The following is a 19,693-nucleotide window of genomic DNA, read 5'->3' as shown; positions in this document are numbered from 1 at the left end:
CAAGTCACAGTGTGTTGACAGCGCCACAGAGAGCCACAGGATTAAGTCACCACATGCAGCCCTCCTCTGAGGTGCCCCTGGGTGGCTCCACTATCTCCTCATTAGAACACTGGCTCACCTCTTCTACGAGCCAGACAGCACTAAATATCCAGGACCCAGGACAAATCAACTGCTGTCCCTGCTGTTCATAGTCGGAAAACAAAATTAAAAATAAATCTCTGGGGCCTTGGGATGTAGTTCAGGGTAGAGGGCTTGTCTGGCCTGTGCAAGGGCCTGAATTCCATCTGTAGTCCTACAAAAGAGAGAAATGAATCACAGCAATGCACAACTGCCAAAAGGTGGAAACGGCCACATGACCATATGGACAATGGACAAAATGTGGTCAGACATACGACAGAATATTATGCAGCCTTTAAAAGGAAGGAAGTTGTGACACATCCCGTAAGGACTAAGCCCAAAGACGTATTAAGTGAAATGAGCCAGTCACAGAAGGATGAGCAGCAGATGATCCTACTTATCTGAGGGAACAGAGGAGTCAAATTCACAGAAACAGAAAGTCAAATGGGAGTTCCCAGGGCTGGGGGCAGGGGAACAGGGACTTGTTTTTTAATGGATATAGAGTTTCAGGTTTACAAGATGAAAAGAGCTCTGCAGGCCGTTTACACAGCAACGGGAATGCACTTAACACCACTGAACCATATACTTAAAAATGGTCACGATGGTAAACATTATGCTATATGTATTTTACCACAATTTTAGAAATAAAGTAATCACTGTAATTCAAGTTGGGAACAGTTAGTATAAAGACACTAAATACAGTTGTGGCATAAAGGGGGGGTCAGGAAGAGGCACTTGGCAAAGGAAAGACAGAATGGCTGGGCTTTCACAGATGAGCACACTCCATCTGGACACTAGAAAGGAGGCCCGTGAGCTCTGGCTCCCAGCCTTTTGCACCAGGTCAAGCCACCAATCTCTAGGAAACCACCATACAGCTGAGATTCCCACTGTCATCCACACCACACCTCTGGGCTCTAGATCCCCAAAGGCATGCAGAGAGTAGCGAGCCTTTGTGGACAAATACATGCCCACATAAAGAGATGAGACAGAACACAACCAGACAACAAGGCTGGGAAAACAGTCTGACCAGGTGTTCTCTTTCAGGAAAATTACTGAAATATGCAAGCTATAAATCTATTTCTAAAATTCCAACATGGGGCAAATCTTTGAATAAATTATCCTGGAAAGCACTCTGATGCACACACACACACACACACACACACACACACACACACACACACAGAGCTTATTTTCTTTTCCAGTCAACTCTTTTTCGACTTAGCTATTCTTCTTTATAACTATCCTAAAGGAAATAACCAGAAGTTCCAAGATCTATGCATAAAGAGGTTCATCATAGCATTGCACAGAATAGCATGAATGAGGACCAAGAAAGACAACAAATAATTAAGGAACAGCTTGGAAATTCTGCTCTACAAATGAATTTTATACATCCATTAAAAATATTTTAAGGAATATGGAAAATGCTTATAGTAAAATGAAAACAGCAAGATGCAAAATGTTATGGAGTCTGATCCCATTTTATGAAAAAGTAGAGTCAATTACATAAGCATATAAAAAGGAGTACTTTTTTTTCATAAAATGTAGTCTATTATGTATACATATTACATATGTATATTACATATGTATATTCCTTAAAAGACCAGAAAGACGGATATCAAACTGTTGATAAAACAGTTATAGCTAGGTGGCAGAAATAAAGATGGTTATTTTCTTCTAAATATACTTTCATATTTTCCAAAGTATCCATAAATGAGCATCACTTATAATCAGATGCTAATGAACTTTTCTCTCAACAGAGGAAACTCAGTGCGGCAGTCTGAAGGCTAGAGTGATAGCTAACCATCCACAGAGACTTAAGGTCATGTGACAGGTCAGGAATGAGGACTAGCCTTGAGGTCCAATCACATGGAAGTGACTCCTGAGACCAAAAGAGCGACTAAGTTCTGAAGAAAGAAGAGCGAGTGTGAACAGGGGATCTGAGCTGGCATCTCGGAGGAGGCAGCAGCAAGGGACAGGAAGACAAGAAGCCCAGCTTTACCAAGCAGCCAACAAGCCCAGCGAGAAGCCACAGCCACAGTGGAGTCACCAACTGGCTGTTCTGCTTCACTCCATCATCCACACCATCGCTGACCCACGCGATCTTTCATTGGTGGCCCATTCCTTCCTCCACTTGTCCATTTAACAACTCATCAACTGAGGGCCTGCTTGAGCCAGATGCTAGCTGGGGGGACACGGGGTGAAGACAGCAAGACCTCCTGCACGCAGGAAGTTTCCAACCTAATTAGGAACAAAGACATAGAGTGGCTGGCGCTAAAATAGGTGCACGTGGACAGAAGGCATGGCAACCCTTCCAGGGTGCTGAGGTCTTCCGGAGGAGGTTATGCACAGGCTGAGATTCCGAGGAAGGAGCAAAATCAGGCCAATGAGGAGGAGGAAGGGCATTCCAGGAAGAAGGAACAGCATTGCAATGCACAACCGACAGAGCCTCCACGGGGACTCTGCCTCCAGAGCCTGTAGGTGGAGGAGGAGGGAGAGGCAGGAGCGGGGGAGGCTGCTCCACTCAGCCAGGCAGATGAGGGAGGGAAAGACAGAACAAATTGGAGGCATCACAGAGATCAGACTGACTCAGTGAACACAATGGCATGGGACACAGCCAAGAGAACCCCCATGGAACACGAGCAGAGACCAAGGGCTCATCATAAATCTTGGCCACTACTTTGTTAGAGCATGTGGACCCAACTGGTGCCCCGCAGTCACATGCGGACCCCTCCTGATCTCTACGCCCCTCTACCCTCTCCTGAACCAGCCTCAAAGATTCAGCCTTCCTTCTAGTTCAAGCACCCAAGCATTCTGTTGAGTCCACACGGCTTTATTTGCGTTGCTGCTGATTTTACAGCAGCGTATTATTATTATTATATTGCTCTATATGTTGCTATTAACCTATACACCTGTGCACACCATACTTCTTTATGTACTTGTGTCTTTGTGATTTGTATTTTTCTGTGAGAATGTCTGTTAATTCGTACTTCTGCCTCTCCTCTCCCTTGTATGTTATCACCCAGACACATGCAGGTTTATCAGTGAGTATATGCACACACATGTCCCCGTGCTGAGTGCAGCGGGCACGTGACCCCCGTGCAGGCTGTGAAGCACACATCTGCAAATCTGCCTGTCGCCCACTACCCCAGTCGCACTTCAGGGAACACTCCCCCCACCATGGCATGAGATCCAGACACCGCCCACTGTCACTCAGATGCCCACTCACTCCTGGCTAAGGGATGGGCACATTCCCAAGTCCTGCTCTCTTCCCCAGAGTTTTAGTCTCAAACAGAATAATAAAAAGCCTGAAATTCATCCTGTGGTCATGCACTAATGAAACGGTCCAGCTCAGCCTGAATCCTGAAGCTACGGGCCCTGGGGCACCTTGTCAGAGTCACAGAAATAGGAACTGGTATGAATATTTATGTAACTTCCCGGCAGTAAAAGTTCTATGATTCAGGAGTTAACAGTCTCTCACACACCTCCCATGACAATAGATTTGCCTGGGAATATTGTTTAAAACCGTACTTCTCTCCTCCAATTCAAAGTCTTGCTGTTCCACTTTCCCACATCAGCAACTCTTCCTCTCCCCAGTTCAGAGATGAGTGGTTTCACCCTAACTGTGGATGGCAGATACTTCCCCAGGATCACTCAGCAACAATGCAAGATGAGCCAGATAGACTAGATGGCTAGGAAACTGTTCCTATCTAGGTAGGCACACACATTACACTACCTAAGAAATGATATAATTTTTTGCACTGTGTCCCAGAGTTCTCATACATTATGTTTTTAACAATCTTCATATTGGGTACACAGTAATTAATCCAATGCCAAAACTAAAAGACCCACCACAACTAGAAAAGACTTTAAGACTAGAAGCATAGCACTTGAAGAGTACCTGAATTAACACCCAATTAAAGGTCCAAAGAAAGCTGGACTCGGCGGTGCACACCTATAATCCCAGCTATTGGGGAGACTAAGGACAAAGGATGACAAGTTAGAGGCCAACCTCAGCAACTTAGTGAGACCCTCTTTCAAAACAAAAATAAAAAGCCCTGGAGATGTAGCTCAGTGGTAGAGTGCTTGCCTTGCATGCATGAGGAGCCCGGTTTCCATCCCCAGAACCACTTTAAAAAAAAAAAACCCACAATCTGTGGGGTCTGTGCAGGAAGATTCTTGATGCTCTTTTTTTTTTTTTTTTTTTTTTTTTCTTTTTTCCCCAAATCTATGATAAAAATGCTACTTTGGAGGAATCTTAAGACATAGAGGCCATCATAGCAGCTGAACAGGAAATAGATCTATCAGCCTTTTGTCCAGCACTGAAGGAGCCACTGTGGGTTCAGCCCCAGGATGGACCCAGGGAACATGGACCTTCTCTGGCCTGACATGGGGCAGCCAAAACCCGCTGCTGAACCCCCACTGGGCTGGGGAGGTGCCGCTGCTTACGAATGGCCTCCCCCTCCTCCAGGCTCTGGTCCTCTCCGCCATCCTTCTGTAGCTTCCTGCTCTGTCCCCCTCCTAGGAGCCACAGGTCCGAGAATGATGAACCACCGTTTTCATGGAGCCCAACCTGTTCCAGTCCCATAAGAGATGGCATGTCCCCATCAAACGGGGAAAAAAAAGGCCATTAGAAATCAGCTTCCTCAGTGTGGCCTCCTCCCATCCCTCACCTACGTCGCCCACACCTGTACTCACCCTCCCTCCCACCGCCTCACCGGAAGACGCGTTGTTCTTTCTCTCTGTCCAAGGATGCTCTGGAGTTTGAATCCCTCCTCTCTCAGTTACTAGCTATATGACTTCAAGCCACTAAGGTGACTTACTTCTCTCCTGATATTATCACTTTCCTCATCTGTATGAGGTTAATAATTGCACCTGATAGATGGGGTTGTTATCAGCATTAAATGGCAAAAACAATTACTACAGGCCAAGTGCCTTCAAGAACGCCTGGCATGGGGCAAGTGCCCATTCCATTTTATCATCATCATTTGTTCCTGCCTCTTCCAAGAACTTTCTCCAGTAATTGTATCTTTCTTTCCGTTTGTGATGTACCTGATTGTAAACATCCTTCTTTTGGAACCTTTTCCACTTATGGTGGTGAGCCTCCAAAGATGCCCATCATCCAATCATAAGCACATACTATGGGTGGGACCCCCGCCCGTGGGACCCCCGCCCTCCCCGCCCCTTGGAATCCGGGCTGGCTTCGTGACCTGCTCTAACAGAGTCACCATTCCGGTTGCTTCTTTCAGAACCTTTCAAGCCCAGGATCTTAAGAGGACTGGCAGCTTCTGCTTCTTCCCTCTTGGCAGCCACCAGCCACTTCATAGTCCTTTACCCTGAGACCTTTCTGCTCCAAGGAAGCCTAAGCTGGCCCAGGGGAGGAGAGAGGGAGAGCCCGTGGGAAAATGGCAGGAGACTGGACACACGAGGGAAACCAAGTCAGACCCTGTGGCCCAGTTCAGGTGCCAGCCCAACCCAGTCATGGGAGCGACCCCAACCAAGTTCCTGACCCACAGATTCATGAGAAATAATGAATCACTTGGCTTTAAGACATTCCAGGTTGGCGTAATCTGTTCCACAATAATAAATAACTGAACCAATACTCCCCTTTGGCTTTAAAAGACCATTCCATCATACTTCCCATCTTAAAGTATCCCCACTCGCCATCTTTGTCTCCTACATCCACTGCCAGCTTTTGGTCCGCTTCACATCACCTAGGCAGTCCCCTTATACCACCTGGCACGCTGTTGGGTAGTTACATGTATACGGGAGGCGCTCTCCCGAGTGACTGAGTTCCGAGGGTCACGTTCATCGTAGCATCTCAACATCTAGCACGGTGCTCACACGGCAGTGAGACTCAGTAAATGAACAACACGGGCAGGTGCACACAGCCGCCCCACAGCCACCTGCCTGCACGCGTGCACTTGCACTGAAAATCCAAGACAAAGATGGAAGGAGAAAGCACAGGATCCAGGTTAGCAAAACTCCAGAAAAAGACAAAATTCAAAAGGTACAAAACAGGCCAACACAGGGGAGTCGGAAGCCACTGGCTGAATGAAAGCCCTGGGACTTGGCTGTTTCTGTGCATCACTAGTTTATGCCGCCCCATACAGCAGATGCCATGGCATGTCAGGTCTCACAGGAGCGGGACATCGATGGGAGGAGGGAACAGAGGCATGCGAAGGCTGCCAATGAAGAGAGTCAACGTAAAGTGCAGTGAAAAAATCAGCAGTTACAGGAATAAGATTTCTGGAAATTATTCAGAAGGTTAAACTTTAACACCAGAGTCAGGCAAGAGCTCATGGCATTAATAAGCTGTATTTTACGGAGAACTAAGAAAAAGGTCAAAGGGCACAGAAAGCCACGGAAGTAGGACAGCTTGCTCCGCTGGCTGGGCCTTGAACAAGGGATGTATCCGAAGGCACTGACTTCCTCCCAGCAAAATCTTCAGTTAATGAGAAATTGATTTTAAACCAATGGTATAATTTATTAACAAAGAAGATAAAGAACACCACAGAAAACTCTGCTGCCAGAAACAAACCACAGAGAAACAGAACCACCAAAACAAGGCAGAAATGTTACCAAAGCCACAAGCATATGATCCAGGACACAGAGAAGAAGAAATGCAGTACGAAAATGTCATGGAGCATTAAGAAGATTACCTTCTACGCTGGAGGAAATAGAATACGGCTCAGAACATGAATTTTAGCTTTTGCCATCTTGTATTGTTAAAATGTTTTATCTGCTGAAATAAGACCAAATGGTACTTCCACCCAACTTTCCAAAACCTGCTTCCTTCATTTCTCTTAAGCAAGGTTTGGTGAGCACCTTCTTGGGGCCAGGCCTGAGGGTGCCTTCAGTTAGGGTTCCTGCCATGGGCAGGGCTTAGACCTGCAGCCACAGAGCTCATTCCAAGCAAGCAAAGCTTGTGAGCAGGCCCTTCACTAGGAGAGACCATGGGGTCACTCTCTAACATGAATCCGGCCAGAGGAACCATGGCTGCAAGTGACACGCTCATCCCCCGGGTTAGGAGGACTCCCACTAGCTATGTGGCCTTGAGCAAGCTAGTGAACCTTTCTGAACTTGGTCTTCCTCATCTATAAAATGGGCATCACAGTCACATCCACGTCCTAGGATTGTGGAGATGAAACAGGAGACACCTGCTCACATGGTGTCTGGCTCATGGCAAGCTCTCTGTCATAGATGGGTGTTAGTATTCTTCTCAGGTCAGTCCTGAGATTTCTGCAGAAGAGGACTAGAGAAAAAAAGTACAAAGGAGAGCTCAAATGAAGGATGGGATGCCAATAAACAATCGAAGAATGCAACTGTTAAAGAGGTAATTTCTTGCCTAGGAGTTTGGCAAAGATAATAAAGATCAGTAACAGGCTGTATTATGGAGGGTGGAAGCAAAATTGGCACTATGATTCATTGCTAGAGAGAATATAGATTGCTTCAACCTTTCTAGAGAGCAATTTGGCAAAATATATCAAGATTTAATATGTAAGCACTGCCTAGTCCAGCAACTCTATTTCTGGGAATTTATCCTACGGCAATAATTAAGAAAGTGTGTGAAGATGTATGTACAGTGATGCTCAGAACAGCAGAAAGCAATACAATCATTATCCATCAATGGAAAACTAATCAAATAAAATACAAAACGTCCACAGTGTTGATCAAAATCACGATGCAGATCTATTTCCCGACAACGTAAAAATTCCGTGATAAAGTGCGAAGTGAAAAAAAATGCAAGTCGCCAAACCACAGGCAGAGTGTGATACTACTGCGCTGCGTGTGTGTCTGCTTCTATGTGCGAAAAAGTCAGGAAACAGACACCAAAATGTCACAGCTGAGTGGTGGGATCTGGGGTGATTGCTGCTTTCTGAAAACTTTCATACCTTTTCGTAATCAGCTACGTTCATTTAACATGCAGCAGATTTTACATTCCAAGTCTCATCCTGTCACCCTCTGATCAAAACCCCCAGTGCCCACTCCTCTCACACCCAGGCCCTGCTCCTCCCAGTGCACTGGGCTCTCTCATCCCCAATGCCAGGCCCCCTCCTACCTTGAGGCCTCTGCACTGGTTACTTCCTCTGCTCGGAACATGGGTGCCCCCTTGCTTCCTTCAAATCCTGGTTTAAATGTCACTGTTACGGGTCGAACCAAATAGTCACATGAAGTCCTAACCCCTATAACCTCAGAATATGACCTTATGTAGAAACGGGATAAGGGCAGCTCCTCACTTTTAAAAACAGCATTAGGGAATGCCTCTCTGAGAACACCAGATTTGAGCAGAGACCTACAGGAAGTAGAGTAACCCATGCAGATAAAATCTGAGATAAGAATGTACTAGGCAGAGGGAACAGTAAGTACTAATTATTGCAATGAATGCATATTGTTTTTATAATCAGGAAAAAACCAAAAAAGCCATTGTAACCCTCAAAAGGCATAAAAATATTTAAAAGTTCAATTCCAAAGGCTAGGAAAAAAAGTCTGATTTTACAAATTCTTAAGTCTCTAGCAACTCAGGAGGCTGACACAGGAGGATCACTTGAGCCCAGGAATTCAAGGCCAGCCTGGGCAACGTAGCAAGACCCTGTCTCAAAAAAACATACAAGGAAAAATATTTAATAAAAATAAAGATTCTATTCAGCCTCTATTCAGGCCCTGACTGAAGACTCCAACCCCTTCCTCCAACTGCCTTCCCCAGCCCACACCCCAGCAACTAAACCCTCAACAACGAAAGGCCTGGGAGGGACCCAGGGGAAGGGAAAGCAAAGCTGTCCTGAGGGGGAGGGGCCTGGGCCGTGGGCAGCCACTGAAACCACTGCCCTGCCCCCCGGCATGCAGACCTTGCCTGTGCTGGTCCACACAGGTGTCCCTCCATCCCAGCCTGGCACCTGCCTCAGACAGCCAGCTCCCAAAACCAACACCTGTCATGAGCCGCTGCCCTGCACCCAGACCACTGAGGCGCCCAGCTCTGACCAAAGTCCACTCCTGCTACCAGACCAGCTAGTTCCCACTCCACCACGAGGGGGAACAACTGTGGTTAAAACAATTGTGATTTTAGAAAAATACATAAAATTCACCCTGTCAACCATCCCAAGTGTACAGTTCGGTAGCATCCAGGAGACGCACGTCGTGGTGACACCAGTGAGCTCTTCTCACCTCGGAAGACTGAAACTCTGTACCTGTTAAACAACTGTCCACTCCTCCCTCCACAGGCCCTGGCAACCACCATCCCGCTGTCTGCCTCTGTGGTTTTGCCTATTTTAAGTATCTGGTGAAAACAGCGTCATACAGCATCTGTCCTTTCATTTCTGGCCTGTCCCTCAGCATCGTGTCCCCAAGACTCATCCATGCCGCAGGTGGGTCAGGATTCCCTTCCTTTCTAAGGCTGAATGTTCCGCTGTACGTCTAGACCACACTTTGTGCAACTGCTCCTCTGTTGAGGGACACCTGTTGGTTTCAACAATCTGGGGGTGCTTTTGTAATCCTAGGTAGCTAACCTCCCTGAATCCTGCTGAGATGGGCTCAGGGAGACCAGAACAGGACCAAAGGCTTGGGGCCATGCAGGGCCCTGTAGGGAAGTTCAGAGCAGGAACAGTTCAGTGAGCACAGCCAGCCAGACACCAACTCTGAACCTGCCCTTGGTCTTCCCAGTCAACTTGAAACCTGGTCTGGGATTTTACAAGTTAAAACGCCCCACTAATTAGGTAGCAACCAAAAATCTTTGAAAACACGCTCAACCTCAATGAGAAACTGCCTAGGCCAGAGTTTCCCAAATCTTAGTACCGCACATAATCACTGGAGATGATTTTTAAAGGTAGATTCCGTCAGTGGGACTGGGGCAGGGCCTGAGGTGCATTTCTAACAAGCTCCCAGGTGATGCTGAGGCTGCTGGTTTGGGGAGTTCACCTGGGGTACAGCAAAGCCCTAGCAACTTCCCACCAGTTCACACCTGCCTGCCAGGCTTCCCCCGACCCCACCCCTCGAGACACACACACACAAAGCTGGCTCCATAAGATTATTCGGTTTTGTATGTTTTAGCCCTCCCCCACCCCCTGCCCTGCTTTAAAGCTTCCAGCAATACTTACCCAGCATTTTTAAGCAGCCCTTCAGACTGTCTGGCTCCAAAGTTAATCCCGGCACCCAAAATGCTAAGTGATGAAGGGCTCCTTCCACAGGCCCCAACAAGAGGCCAGAGAAAACGGCAGCAAGGAGAGTTTCCGGATGACTGCACAGGCTGGGAACTCCCAGCCCATCGCCAGCAGCAAGGAGCCTCCACGTCCCTGCCCTCAACAGCCCAGGACCGCTGTCGCCTGCCCATTTTCCTCCAAGGCCTGGGCCATCCAGGGCGGCTGGAGGGGTGACCAGAATACCCCCTGGCCTACTACCAAGACTGGCCTTCCAACACCGCTGGGCCCTGTGCACTGCCTGGCATCCCTTCCACCTCTCTCTTCTCGATCACCTCCAGAAACTGCTGTATTCTCTCCAATTCCCAGTTCCACCCATGTGGACCTCATATATATATGAGGATATATATATATATATATATATATCCCTTTATTTTATTTATTTTTATGCAGTGCTGAGGCTGGAGCCCAGTGCCTCACATGTGCTAGGCACGCGCTCCCCCGAGCTACAGCCCAGCCCCTGACCTGCCACCCTCCACAGTCACGCACTGCTCCTCCTGCATCTCCATGGCCAGAGCTCCTGCCTGTTCTCCCTTCCTCCTCTCCAAAATGCATCCCTCCACTCTTGCCCTGGGTCCGGTCCTTTCAAGCCCGGGAGGCTCTGCTCTGGCTCTCTCTGCCCCGCTCTGAGCAACACCTGTCACCTCCAGCCCACCCACAGTGGTCTCTTCCTAGTTCCTCACCTGCACAGGTGGCCTCTACCTTACTACCTCTTTTATCATCCCTAATTTAATACCTTAACTTCACTCAAAGCAGTGGACAATGGCCCCCTGAAGGGCTGGGACCTATGCTGTCCCTGCCACATCTGTCAACTCAAACCCACCTCCCAGGGTTGAAAAATAGCCTCTATACTGCTAGACCTCAACCTAGGGTGAGCCAAACTCAGCGTTCGGTCCATCCATCCACCTCTACTGCTGGGGGAGGTGGTGTGGGCCCCTCGCAGCACCAACACTCTCAACACCGGGCACCAGCTGTGTCCAGTCTCTCACATCCCACATCCCTCCTCTCACCTGTCCCGTACACAGGGCGTCAGGGAAGGGGCTTGACTCAGACCTGGAGTGTGATGAAAGCCACCGTAGCCAAGGCAAACTTAAGCAAGAAGGATACATGTCCAGCAGGTCCCTCCAATTGAAGGTGGAAGATGAAAAAAGATGACAGGAGCTGGGGTGGGGACGCTGGCAGTGAAAATGGCAGAGCAGAGGGACAGCTCAAGAGACTTCCTCACCATGGTGCACGGTGCTCTGGTCTCTCGCTTGATTCACTGCAGGTCTGAGGCCCCGCTTCCAGGCCTTCCTACCCTGCTCCTGGCAAGTTCAACACGCTTGGAGAGTAGGCACCCACCTCGTTCCACCCAGATCACTCCGCACTCCACCTCAACAAACTCCTGTACTACAGCTACCTGTGGTCAGTACCCAGGACCAAAACCAGAGCCGAAGCACTCCTGACACCTGGAACACCACGCACCAATCCCGCCAGCCCTCTCTCCACCTCCCCATACTCCTGCCTGGGACCCCTGCTGGACCCCTTTCCTCCAGTCCTTTTCCCACTGCTCCATCCACCGTTCACTTCCTTCCTCCTCCAGCTAGACCCCACCCTCCATCCACCTCTTGTCAGCTCCCTCAGTTCCCACTGGCTCTTCACACCTGCGCTCATATCCCAAGCCACTCAATAGCTCACCTTTCCCTGGCCACCCCAGAATGTCAAATGCTGCAGGACAAAATCACACAGGACAGGTCCTGACATTATCACAGATGTCTCTCATCCCCTCCGACTTCACTCCCAGCCCCCAACGCTGCTTCTGCTGATCCTGCCTGCCCACATGAAGTCGCCCACTTTGGGTGAGGTACCCATCTGTTACTCCTACCCTTCCTTACATTTTCAACCACTGTCTCTTTACTGACTCCTTCTTGTAGCTTATAAACATGAACAAGTCTAAACATGATTTAAAACTTAAATCAATTCCATGCCACCATCAGTCTCCTAACAGGAATAACTCAGACCTCTCCAAGCATAAGAAAACCTTAAAGCGCCTGTTGAACATTGCAAAAATGCAAACCCTGCTTCAGCAGATCTAACTTGACCATTAGTCTGGGTATTTAACAAGTACTCCAAGTGATTCGGATCAGTTGGCCCTGGGACCCTCGTGCCCTTGGAGGGCTAGGGGTGTAGCTCAGTGGTGGAGTGCTTGTCTAGCATATAAAGGGCCCTGGATTCAAGGCCCAGCACCATCTCTCACACACACACACACACACACACACACACACACACACACACACACACACAAGTTTGGTAGCATAGCGTTTGACATGATGGGTCACTGACCCATATAAAAACTCTCCCCTTCCCCCAAGCTGTCACAACACCATCTAGTCACCATGATCACTGTTGTTCAGGGGCTCTTCTTTCTCTTCCCCTTTCATCATTAGTTCTCTGGGCCTTGTCACTGGTCCCTTCTCTCATGCTCTCCCTGGGTGGTGTCTTCCACATCCATGACTTCAGCTACCATCAAATATACCATGTGACAAACTTTTCCTAAGGACTGAATCTGGGATGGATGAACAAACAAATGAATGTCCGCGACAGTCAACACAGTTCTCAGCAGGTAGAGCGTGAGTACTGACTAACAGAAGGGAGCTATTCTAAGTTCATGGGCAAAAGGACCCAAACAGGTCTTAAAAGAAGACATACAAGTGACCAAGAAGCACAGGAAAAAATGTTCAGTATCTCTAATCCTTAGGGAAAGGCAAATTAAAACTACAATGAGCTATCACCACACACCTACTGGAATGGCTTTTATCAAAAAGAATGAAGCAGAGTCCTTGAAGCAGCTGCTCTACTGAGCATTAGCCCTTCAGTTGCTGGATCTTGGAGAGGTTGGAGAGAAGAATCCTGAGGGAGGGAGGTCCCGGGCACTAGGGGATGGGGGCAAGGAAGTTCAGTACAGCAGCTACTTACCGACTGGCATGGCAGTACTTCAATACTTTAACCATCAGCTAAATGTTCCCAGAGGATGAACAGGCTGCAAATCATCTAATATGAAATGGAATAGGGCTTTACCAGTTCCAAACGCAGGTATGTCTCAGGGTCTCTGAACATCTGGATTAGCTGCAGAGTTAGACCTGGCTAACTCAGACTCCAAAACTACTTAGTCCCAGAAGGCTGGATCAGGAGGCACCACTCACGGAGGGCTCCTCACCCAGGGCTTCTTAAACCTGAACCATGTATGTGAAATCACCTGGGGACCTTATTAAAGGCAAATTTTGATTCAGAAGGTCTACAGTGGGATCTGGGAATCTGCATTTTCAACTACCAGATGATAATGATGATGCAGGGGGGCTGCCCAGTGAGGATGGCAACATTGGATTTTCACTAGTAAAGAGAAGTAATGCCTAAAGCTGTAAACCACAGCACTGGCACTCCTATGGCCTTATCAAAGGAGATGGGGAAAAGGAAGAAACAAAGAGAGGGAAAAAAGAGAGAAAGCAAAGGATGGACGTGTCCTGGTTGGGCATGCAGGAGGAAAGAATGGAAGGATTTTGTCTTTTGTTTTTTCAAAGATGAGGATTGGACCCATGGGTGCTCTACCACTGCACTATATCCCCAGTCCTTTTAGTTTGGGGGGTGGTGTTTGTTTGTGATAGGGTCTCCCTAAATTGCCCAGGCTGGCCTTGAACTTGCAATCCTCCTGAATAGCTGGGATTAGTCATGCCCCACCACACCTGCCTGAAGGAGTATTTTTAAAAAGAACAGAATGCAATGGCAGGTCACCAACCTAAACAATTACTGGGCAAAGAGAACTGACAGCTGCAGAAAACCCATAGGAACAGGATGGAGGCTATCTACAGCAAGCATGTCAAGGCACTCACGGTGAGGACCTGGGTGAGCCATCTCTGTCATCCCCTTTTTACACTGATGGGGAAACCCAGGACAAGGCGACTTGTCTGCAGTCACAGAGTCAGTGACGGGCAGAAATGTGTACGTCAAGTTCTCTAACTCACTGTCCAACAGATCCTGCTGCCTAAGCACAGGGAAGAGAAACAGCATCCTGGTGAGCTCCAGATGAAGGGTGGGCGGGCAAACCTCGAAAACAGGTGAGGCAGTTAGAACAGGCACTTCCTACCTGAGAATTCACCTAGTGTAATTATAACGGTAATTAGGGCACTGACAGAAAACCCCTGGCTCTCAGGTCCCCTGTGACTTTCAACCTCTCCCAGTGGGGCTCTGTGCTCAGCCCTCAGGGAGCTACTCCTGACAGGCTACAGCAGGAAGACTCAGCAGCAAGCTCTGCGCTTCTCCTGGCAACCTTAAGAAAACCCACAAACCACAAAACCAAAAACAGTTAAGACCAAACAAAATATAGCACCAGTTCTAATAATGAAAAGATGACAGCAAGATGCTAAATGGGGCATCTCCGAAGCACTATTAGTTCTCAGTTCCAAGGTGCACAATAGCCACTTCAGTGGTTTTGAAGTACAAAGTGCCTAAAAATGAGCTGTGAACTTGTCAAAATGAAGCTCCCCAGGCACCACTACCGAACACTCAAATTTAGGGTAAGAGGGAGCTCCGAAATCTAAATTCTTAACAAGCACCCTAATCCCAAATGACATCGATACTGGAGGCCCTGGACCACGCTTGTCAAGCATTTATCTAAGTCTTTGCTTACGGAACACGAAACCATCACAAGGTATAACCTGGAAATGGCCACCAATAAGACAGCATATTTACCAGGATAAAAATGAACATACCATAAGGACAAATGCAATTAAACTATGAAAAGAAAAATAAGATTTTACTAAATGAAAATAACCCAAAATTCCTCATTTCAAAATTTTGTGAAATTTAAAAGAAAAAAATCCACTGGAAGAGGGAAGTAGAGCAAATAGAAAGAACAGTGGTTGCTATCCTTAAATTTAATATGTAAAAATTTAAATATATACCCCAACTGACAAATGAACAAAAATGTGGGGAAAAAAAAATCACAGAATATAAACACAAAATAAATAAAAATGCCCAACACTAAAGAAATTTAAAAGATACAAATTAAAACAATATTTACAGATGTATTCAACAAGGGTTTTAAAAATAATATTCAGTGCAGGTGATGACAAGAGGCAACTACACAATCTTCAAGGGTTTATTTTAGCATTACAACTTTCAAAAAAAAAAAAAAAATTCATTCACCCACAATTTGAGCACCCACCAGGCACCCAGTACTCTACACAAAACAAGAAGAAATATAGCCTGATCGGCCTGACAGTTTAATCATACTCTCATTCCTCTTCCACAAGTATGTACTAAAAAAGACCCACGTGGAGAAAAAAATATATAGACAAAGCTTCTCTTCACAGCTATTTATCATATCATTTTTATAGCTACTAAAAAAAGGTTGGAAATGGAAGAATAATTCAATCATTAGACCAGAAAATTGCATTTTCTAATATTTAGTGGACAGGGAAATGCCGAAGTTAAACATTGAAAAAGTAGTAAATACAATTATGCATTTAATTTGATTCTCACTTTTTTTTATGTTAAGAAGAAAAGACTTAAACTATTTAGTGTTATTTATGGGTTGTGGGATTGTGGGTAACCATTTTCTATACCTTTTAGTAACTTCCAAATTCTGCAGAGCTATCTATCAATTTAATAAGGACAATTATTTTTAAAAAGACATCTCTGAATAGGGTGAAGGAATAGGGCATGATTCTTTCTTTTTATATTGTGGACGGCAGATTGCCTAAAAGCACTGCATTCGAAAGAAAGTCCGAAGTATGACAAGTTGTTTCCACAACAGTGAACAGTCAAAACCAAACATATATAATGTTTTAAGATTAAAAAAAAAAAAAAAAAAAGCAAATTCAAAATGCTGAAATAGAAAAAACAAGAAATCAATAACAGAAATTTAAAGATTGTAATAAGGGTGTCACCTGAAAGCAGACTACTGAACAGAAGCCGTAGAGGAAAGAAGGAGGGCATGGTCAGATGGCCACAGAGCAGACGGCAGAGGAACTCCCGAACAGGACCAAGGCACACCACCTTCTAACTAACACTGCTTGCTCTTCAGAGAAAACAAACCGCCCCAGCAGCACTCAGCAAAGCTTCCCCACACTGCTGGTCCCACACTCAGGACTTAGGAAAGGGGTCCTGGTGGCAGAAAGAAGACATGAGCCAAACAACTGTGATGCCACCTCTCCCAAAGATCAACAGCTGCTGACCATGCCCAGGCATCCTCACTATGCCATGCAAGCAGCCTCACTATGTCAGGAAGATACCCTCCACCAAGGTCACTCCCCACAGCCTTCAGAAAGTGGACGGGCATTGGGAGATTGGGGATGCAGCTCAGGGGCAAAGAGCTTGACTAGCACCTGTGAAGTCCTGGGTTCAACCCCAGCACCTGAGAGAGAGAGAGACTTTCGTACTGAGGCACCCTGCAGGCACGTCACTCTGCCTTTTGCCTTTCCTTTCCCTGAACAGCGTATGCAAGGGTCTGTGCTCGTTCATGTGCTGCTTTGTTTACAACTGGATCCTGGAGCACCAGGTCCTTGAGTTGGGTTCTCTGTTTCTTAGTTCGCAGTCTACCATCCAGCCCCAAGCAGCTGTGCAAACCAGAGGAGTCCAATACACAAATTATGAAAGGATGACGTCTCTGCTTCCATGACATCAGCTCTAGATTGGAAATGTAATTTCAGGTCACAGGTTGCATGTTTGGATTGGGGGTGGAGGGGAATTGGAAAGGGCTTCTAAAGGGGAGAAAGTTCTGGAAGGACAATACAAACTGTTCTACTATTTATCAAAAGAACTTATATTCTCCACAACCTCTGCAGAATATCCAGATATCCCATGCACATGGGGAAGTTGTTGAGGATAGAGACCAAGCGTGTCAGAGTCTAAGCTAACCACACCTCAACTCCTGAAGACTTAGTCTCCTCCCCTGTGAAATGGGAACAGTAACGCCTAATTACTAACAGGACTGGATCATGTGCATAAAATGCAGCACCTGGCACACAGGACACTCCATAAATGGTAACAGTTTGCTGTCCATTAGTATCACGGGGCTTTCTTTGTTGACTAAAGCCAAGAGCACTCTTCAGGATTATCTCCTCTCATCTCCTCTGGAGGAGGAGAAACTCACAGAGCTGGAACTAAGCGGGACTGAGGCCTGGTGGACTACATTGGGTAAAGTTGTTTGCACTAGCTGTATACTTCCTAATAGAGACCCACTCTCCCTGAGATAAGGCCCCACCTAGCTAGGGGAAATCCTTATGAAGGCTTTGGGTGTGGACCTGTCTGTGGGTCAAAAGTAGCGGGAGGGGGGTTTAAAGTGATGCCTCAGCACCAACTAGCCTGTGACCTTGAGTAAGTCACTTCTCTGCCTTAGTTTCCTCTTGTATGGGAGGGCACCCATTCTAAGATCCCCAAAGTCCCTTCCTGTGCTTCTATGGTACATGCCCTCGGTGGCATCGGTTATAATGCTGACAGTCAGGTTCAAGGAACACCTTCAGGTGTGTTCCAATTTCATCTAAAGCCACTTGGCGGTTGGCTGGCCCCACTCCCACAGAAGGAAGGAGTCTAAGTAGCTTTCATGGCTCTGTTTTTTGTTCAGTGTGCAGTAGCTCTCCACCCCAAGCTGCTCATTCCACCTTCCCTTTCCACCCACAAAGTGGTCAAGTGTGTGTGCTGGGGCAATCACTGGTTTGCAGTGTGTCAGCTCAGACCCAGTCTCCAGGCGATCCTGTGTGTATGCTCGGGTGGACAAATAAACATTTCAGAGAAGCAATATGAATTAAATCATTTCCTCAACAAACAAAACCCACCCACATACTTCTTCATAAATCATGCCTCTTAATTCCATGCTGATGAACAGTCACTAAATTGCATCTATTATAAAAACAACCCTTACTCCTTTCATGCCCTGACACTTAAGAATCAAAATATTTTCACATTCCATTGTACTAATAATGCCTTTGCAGAATTAATATCAATAGCTGTTTCCCTGGAAAGACCCATAGCCAGGGCTCTTTCCAAGAGATTTTCTTTGAATGTTCTTTGTGTCCTGACGCACTGGGGGACACGGCCAGCCTGCCTGCATCTGGGGGACGTTGGCTGCTCACGGCAAGGCAATACTGTCTCAAAGCCCACACCGAATGTACTCCTTCGCCCGACAATAAAGTATCCCAAAACATTCGACATGTCACATTCACACAACCATGCACACATATAATTTCAGTGCCTGCATTTTACAGAAAAAATAAGGCACATTCGGTGACGAAGCCACCAGACCCGCCTGGGGCTCCACGGTTCACAGAGGATGGCTTTGCAGACCTTTAGCAAGACTGGCCAGAACACGCTGGCTTTTTCGTTTTATTTATTTATTTCCTCCTTGCCTTTATTTGCTGGGCCCAAGAAGAATGGAAAAGCATCTCCAGAAAGGAGGGCGAGGGAGCCGTGGAGAATAAAAGAGGATGGGCGGGGAAAGCCGGGGGTTTGAAAAGAACAGCAGTACAGGCAGGCAGGGTCGCGGCCGCGTCCCGAGGGTCTCGGCGGGGCTTACCTGGGGCGCACGAGGCCGGCCGGGCCAGCAGCAGCAGCCAGAGGCCAGGGAGCAGCAACCCCGGGCGGCGGCGGCGGGCGCGGCGGGCGGAAGGCCCGCGGCCGCTCGGCCCCGGGTCCAGCGCGACCCCGGCGCGGGGCTTCCCCTCCATGGCCGCGCCTCGGCGTCGGCGCCGCGCCCCCGGCACTCCCGGCAGGCGCCCCGGCCCGGCCTCGCGGCTCGGCGCGCTCAAGCCGTGGAGGGGCCGCTGCGCTGCGGCTGGGACCGGGCGCCGCGCACCGGCGCGGAGGGAGGCCGGCGAGGCGGGGGCGGGCCGGGGGCCGGAACCGCGGACAGGGGCCGCCAGCCGCACGCCGGCCTCGCCGCTCCGCCCCCTTCGGAGCCTCGGAGCCGCTGCCCGGCAACGCGCGGGCCCGGGCGCGGGGAGGCGAGCACCACCTCCCGGCCGGCCCGGCGCCTGCCTGCGGGGCGGCCCCGGCGGCGCGGCGGGCGCGGGCGCGGCGGCGGGGCCGGTGCACGGCCCTCCCCCAGGACCCGCCTCCCGGGAGGGGACGCGGGGGACGCGGGAGGCCTGGGCCGGGCGAGCCGCGGGCGCCGCCCCGACCCGGCACCTAGCGCTGGGTCCCGTCGCCCTGGCTCCCCCGGGGCGCCCGGAGCGGAGGAGGCCCGCGAAGAGGGGTCGGAGCCCGGAACCTGGCACGCCCGGAGACGGCGGGCCTCTCGCTCCTCCTCTGCCGCGCTCGGTGCGGGCAGCAGGTGTGTGCCGGGCGCCTGCGTTCCGGGCAGCCTTTGCGCGGACAAAGCCGGGAGAAGTCGGGCTGCTTCCCAAGAGCCCGGC

At 48.6% G+C, this 19,693-nt stretch overlaps 1 protein-coding gene across 4 annotated transcripts in view; it reads right to left on the bottom strand.

The window, feature by feature from the left end:
• Window positions 1-19,307, bottom strand: part of KIAA1549 — a 143,280-nt gene extending 123,973 nt beyond the window's left edge. Inside the window, exon 1 of one of the 4 annotated variants that reach the window (XM_079150075.1) lies at window positions 18,856-19,307. In XM_079150075.1, the coding sequence (XP_079006201.1) occupies window positions 18,856-19,006 (151 nt within the window). In that variant the 5' untranslated portion in view covers window positions 19,007-19,307. Of the gene's footprint in view, window positions 1-8,176; window positions 9,371-18,855 lie in introns of those variants that run through there. The other 3 variants (XM_079150073.1, XM_079150074.1, XM_079150076.1) reach the window with 3 other exon arrangements.
• Window positions 19,308-19,693: the final 386 nt, after the last annotated feature.

The sequence above is a fragment of the Sciurus vulgaris genome (assembly GCF_902686455.1).
Source record: "Sciurus vulgaris genome assembly, chromosome: 8".
In the NCBI taxonomy this organism is placed as follows: Eukaryota; Metazoa; Chordata; class Mammalia; order Rodentia; family Sciuridae; genus Sciurus; species Sciurus vulgaris.
The sequence above is the reverse complement of the archived record's forward strand: the minus strand, read 5'-3'. Positions and strand labels throughout refer to the sequence as shown.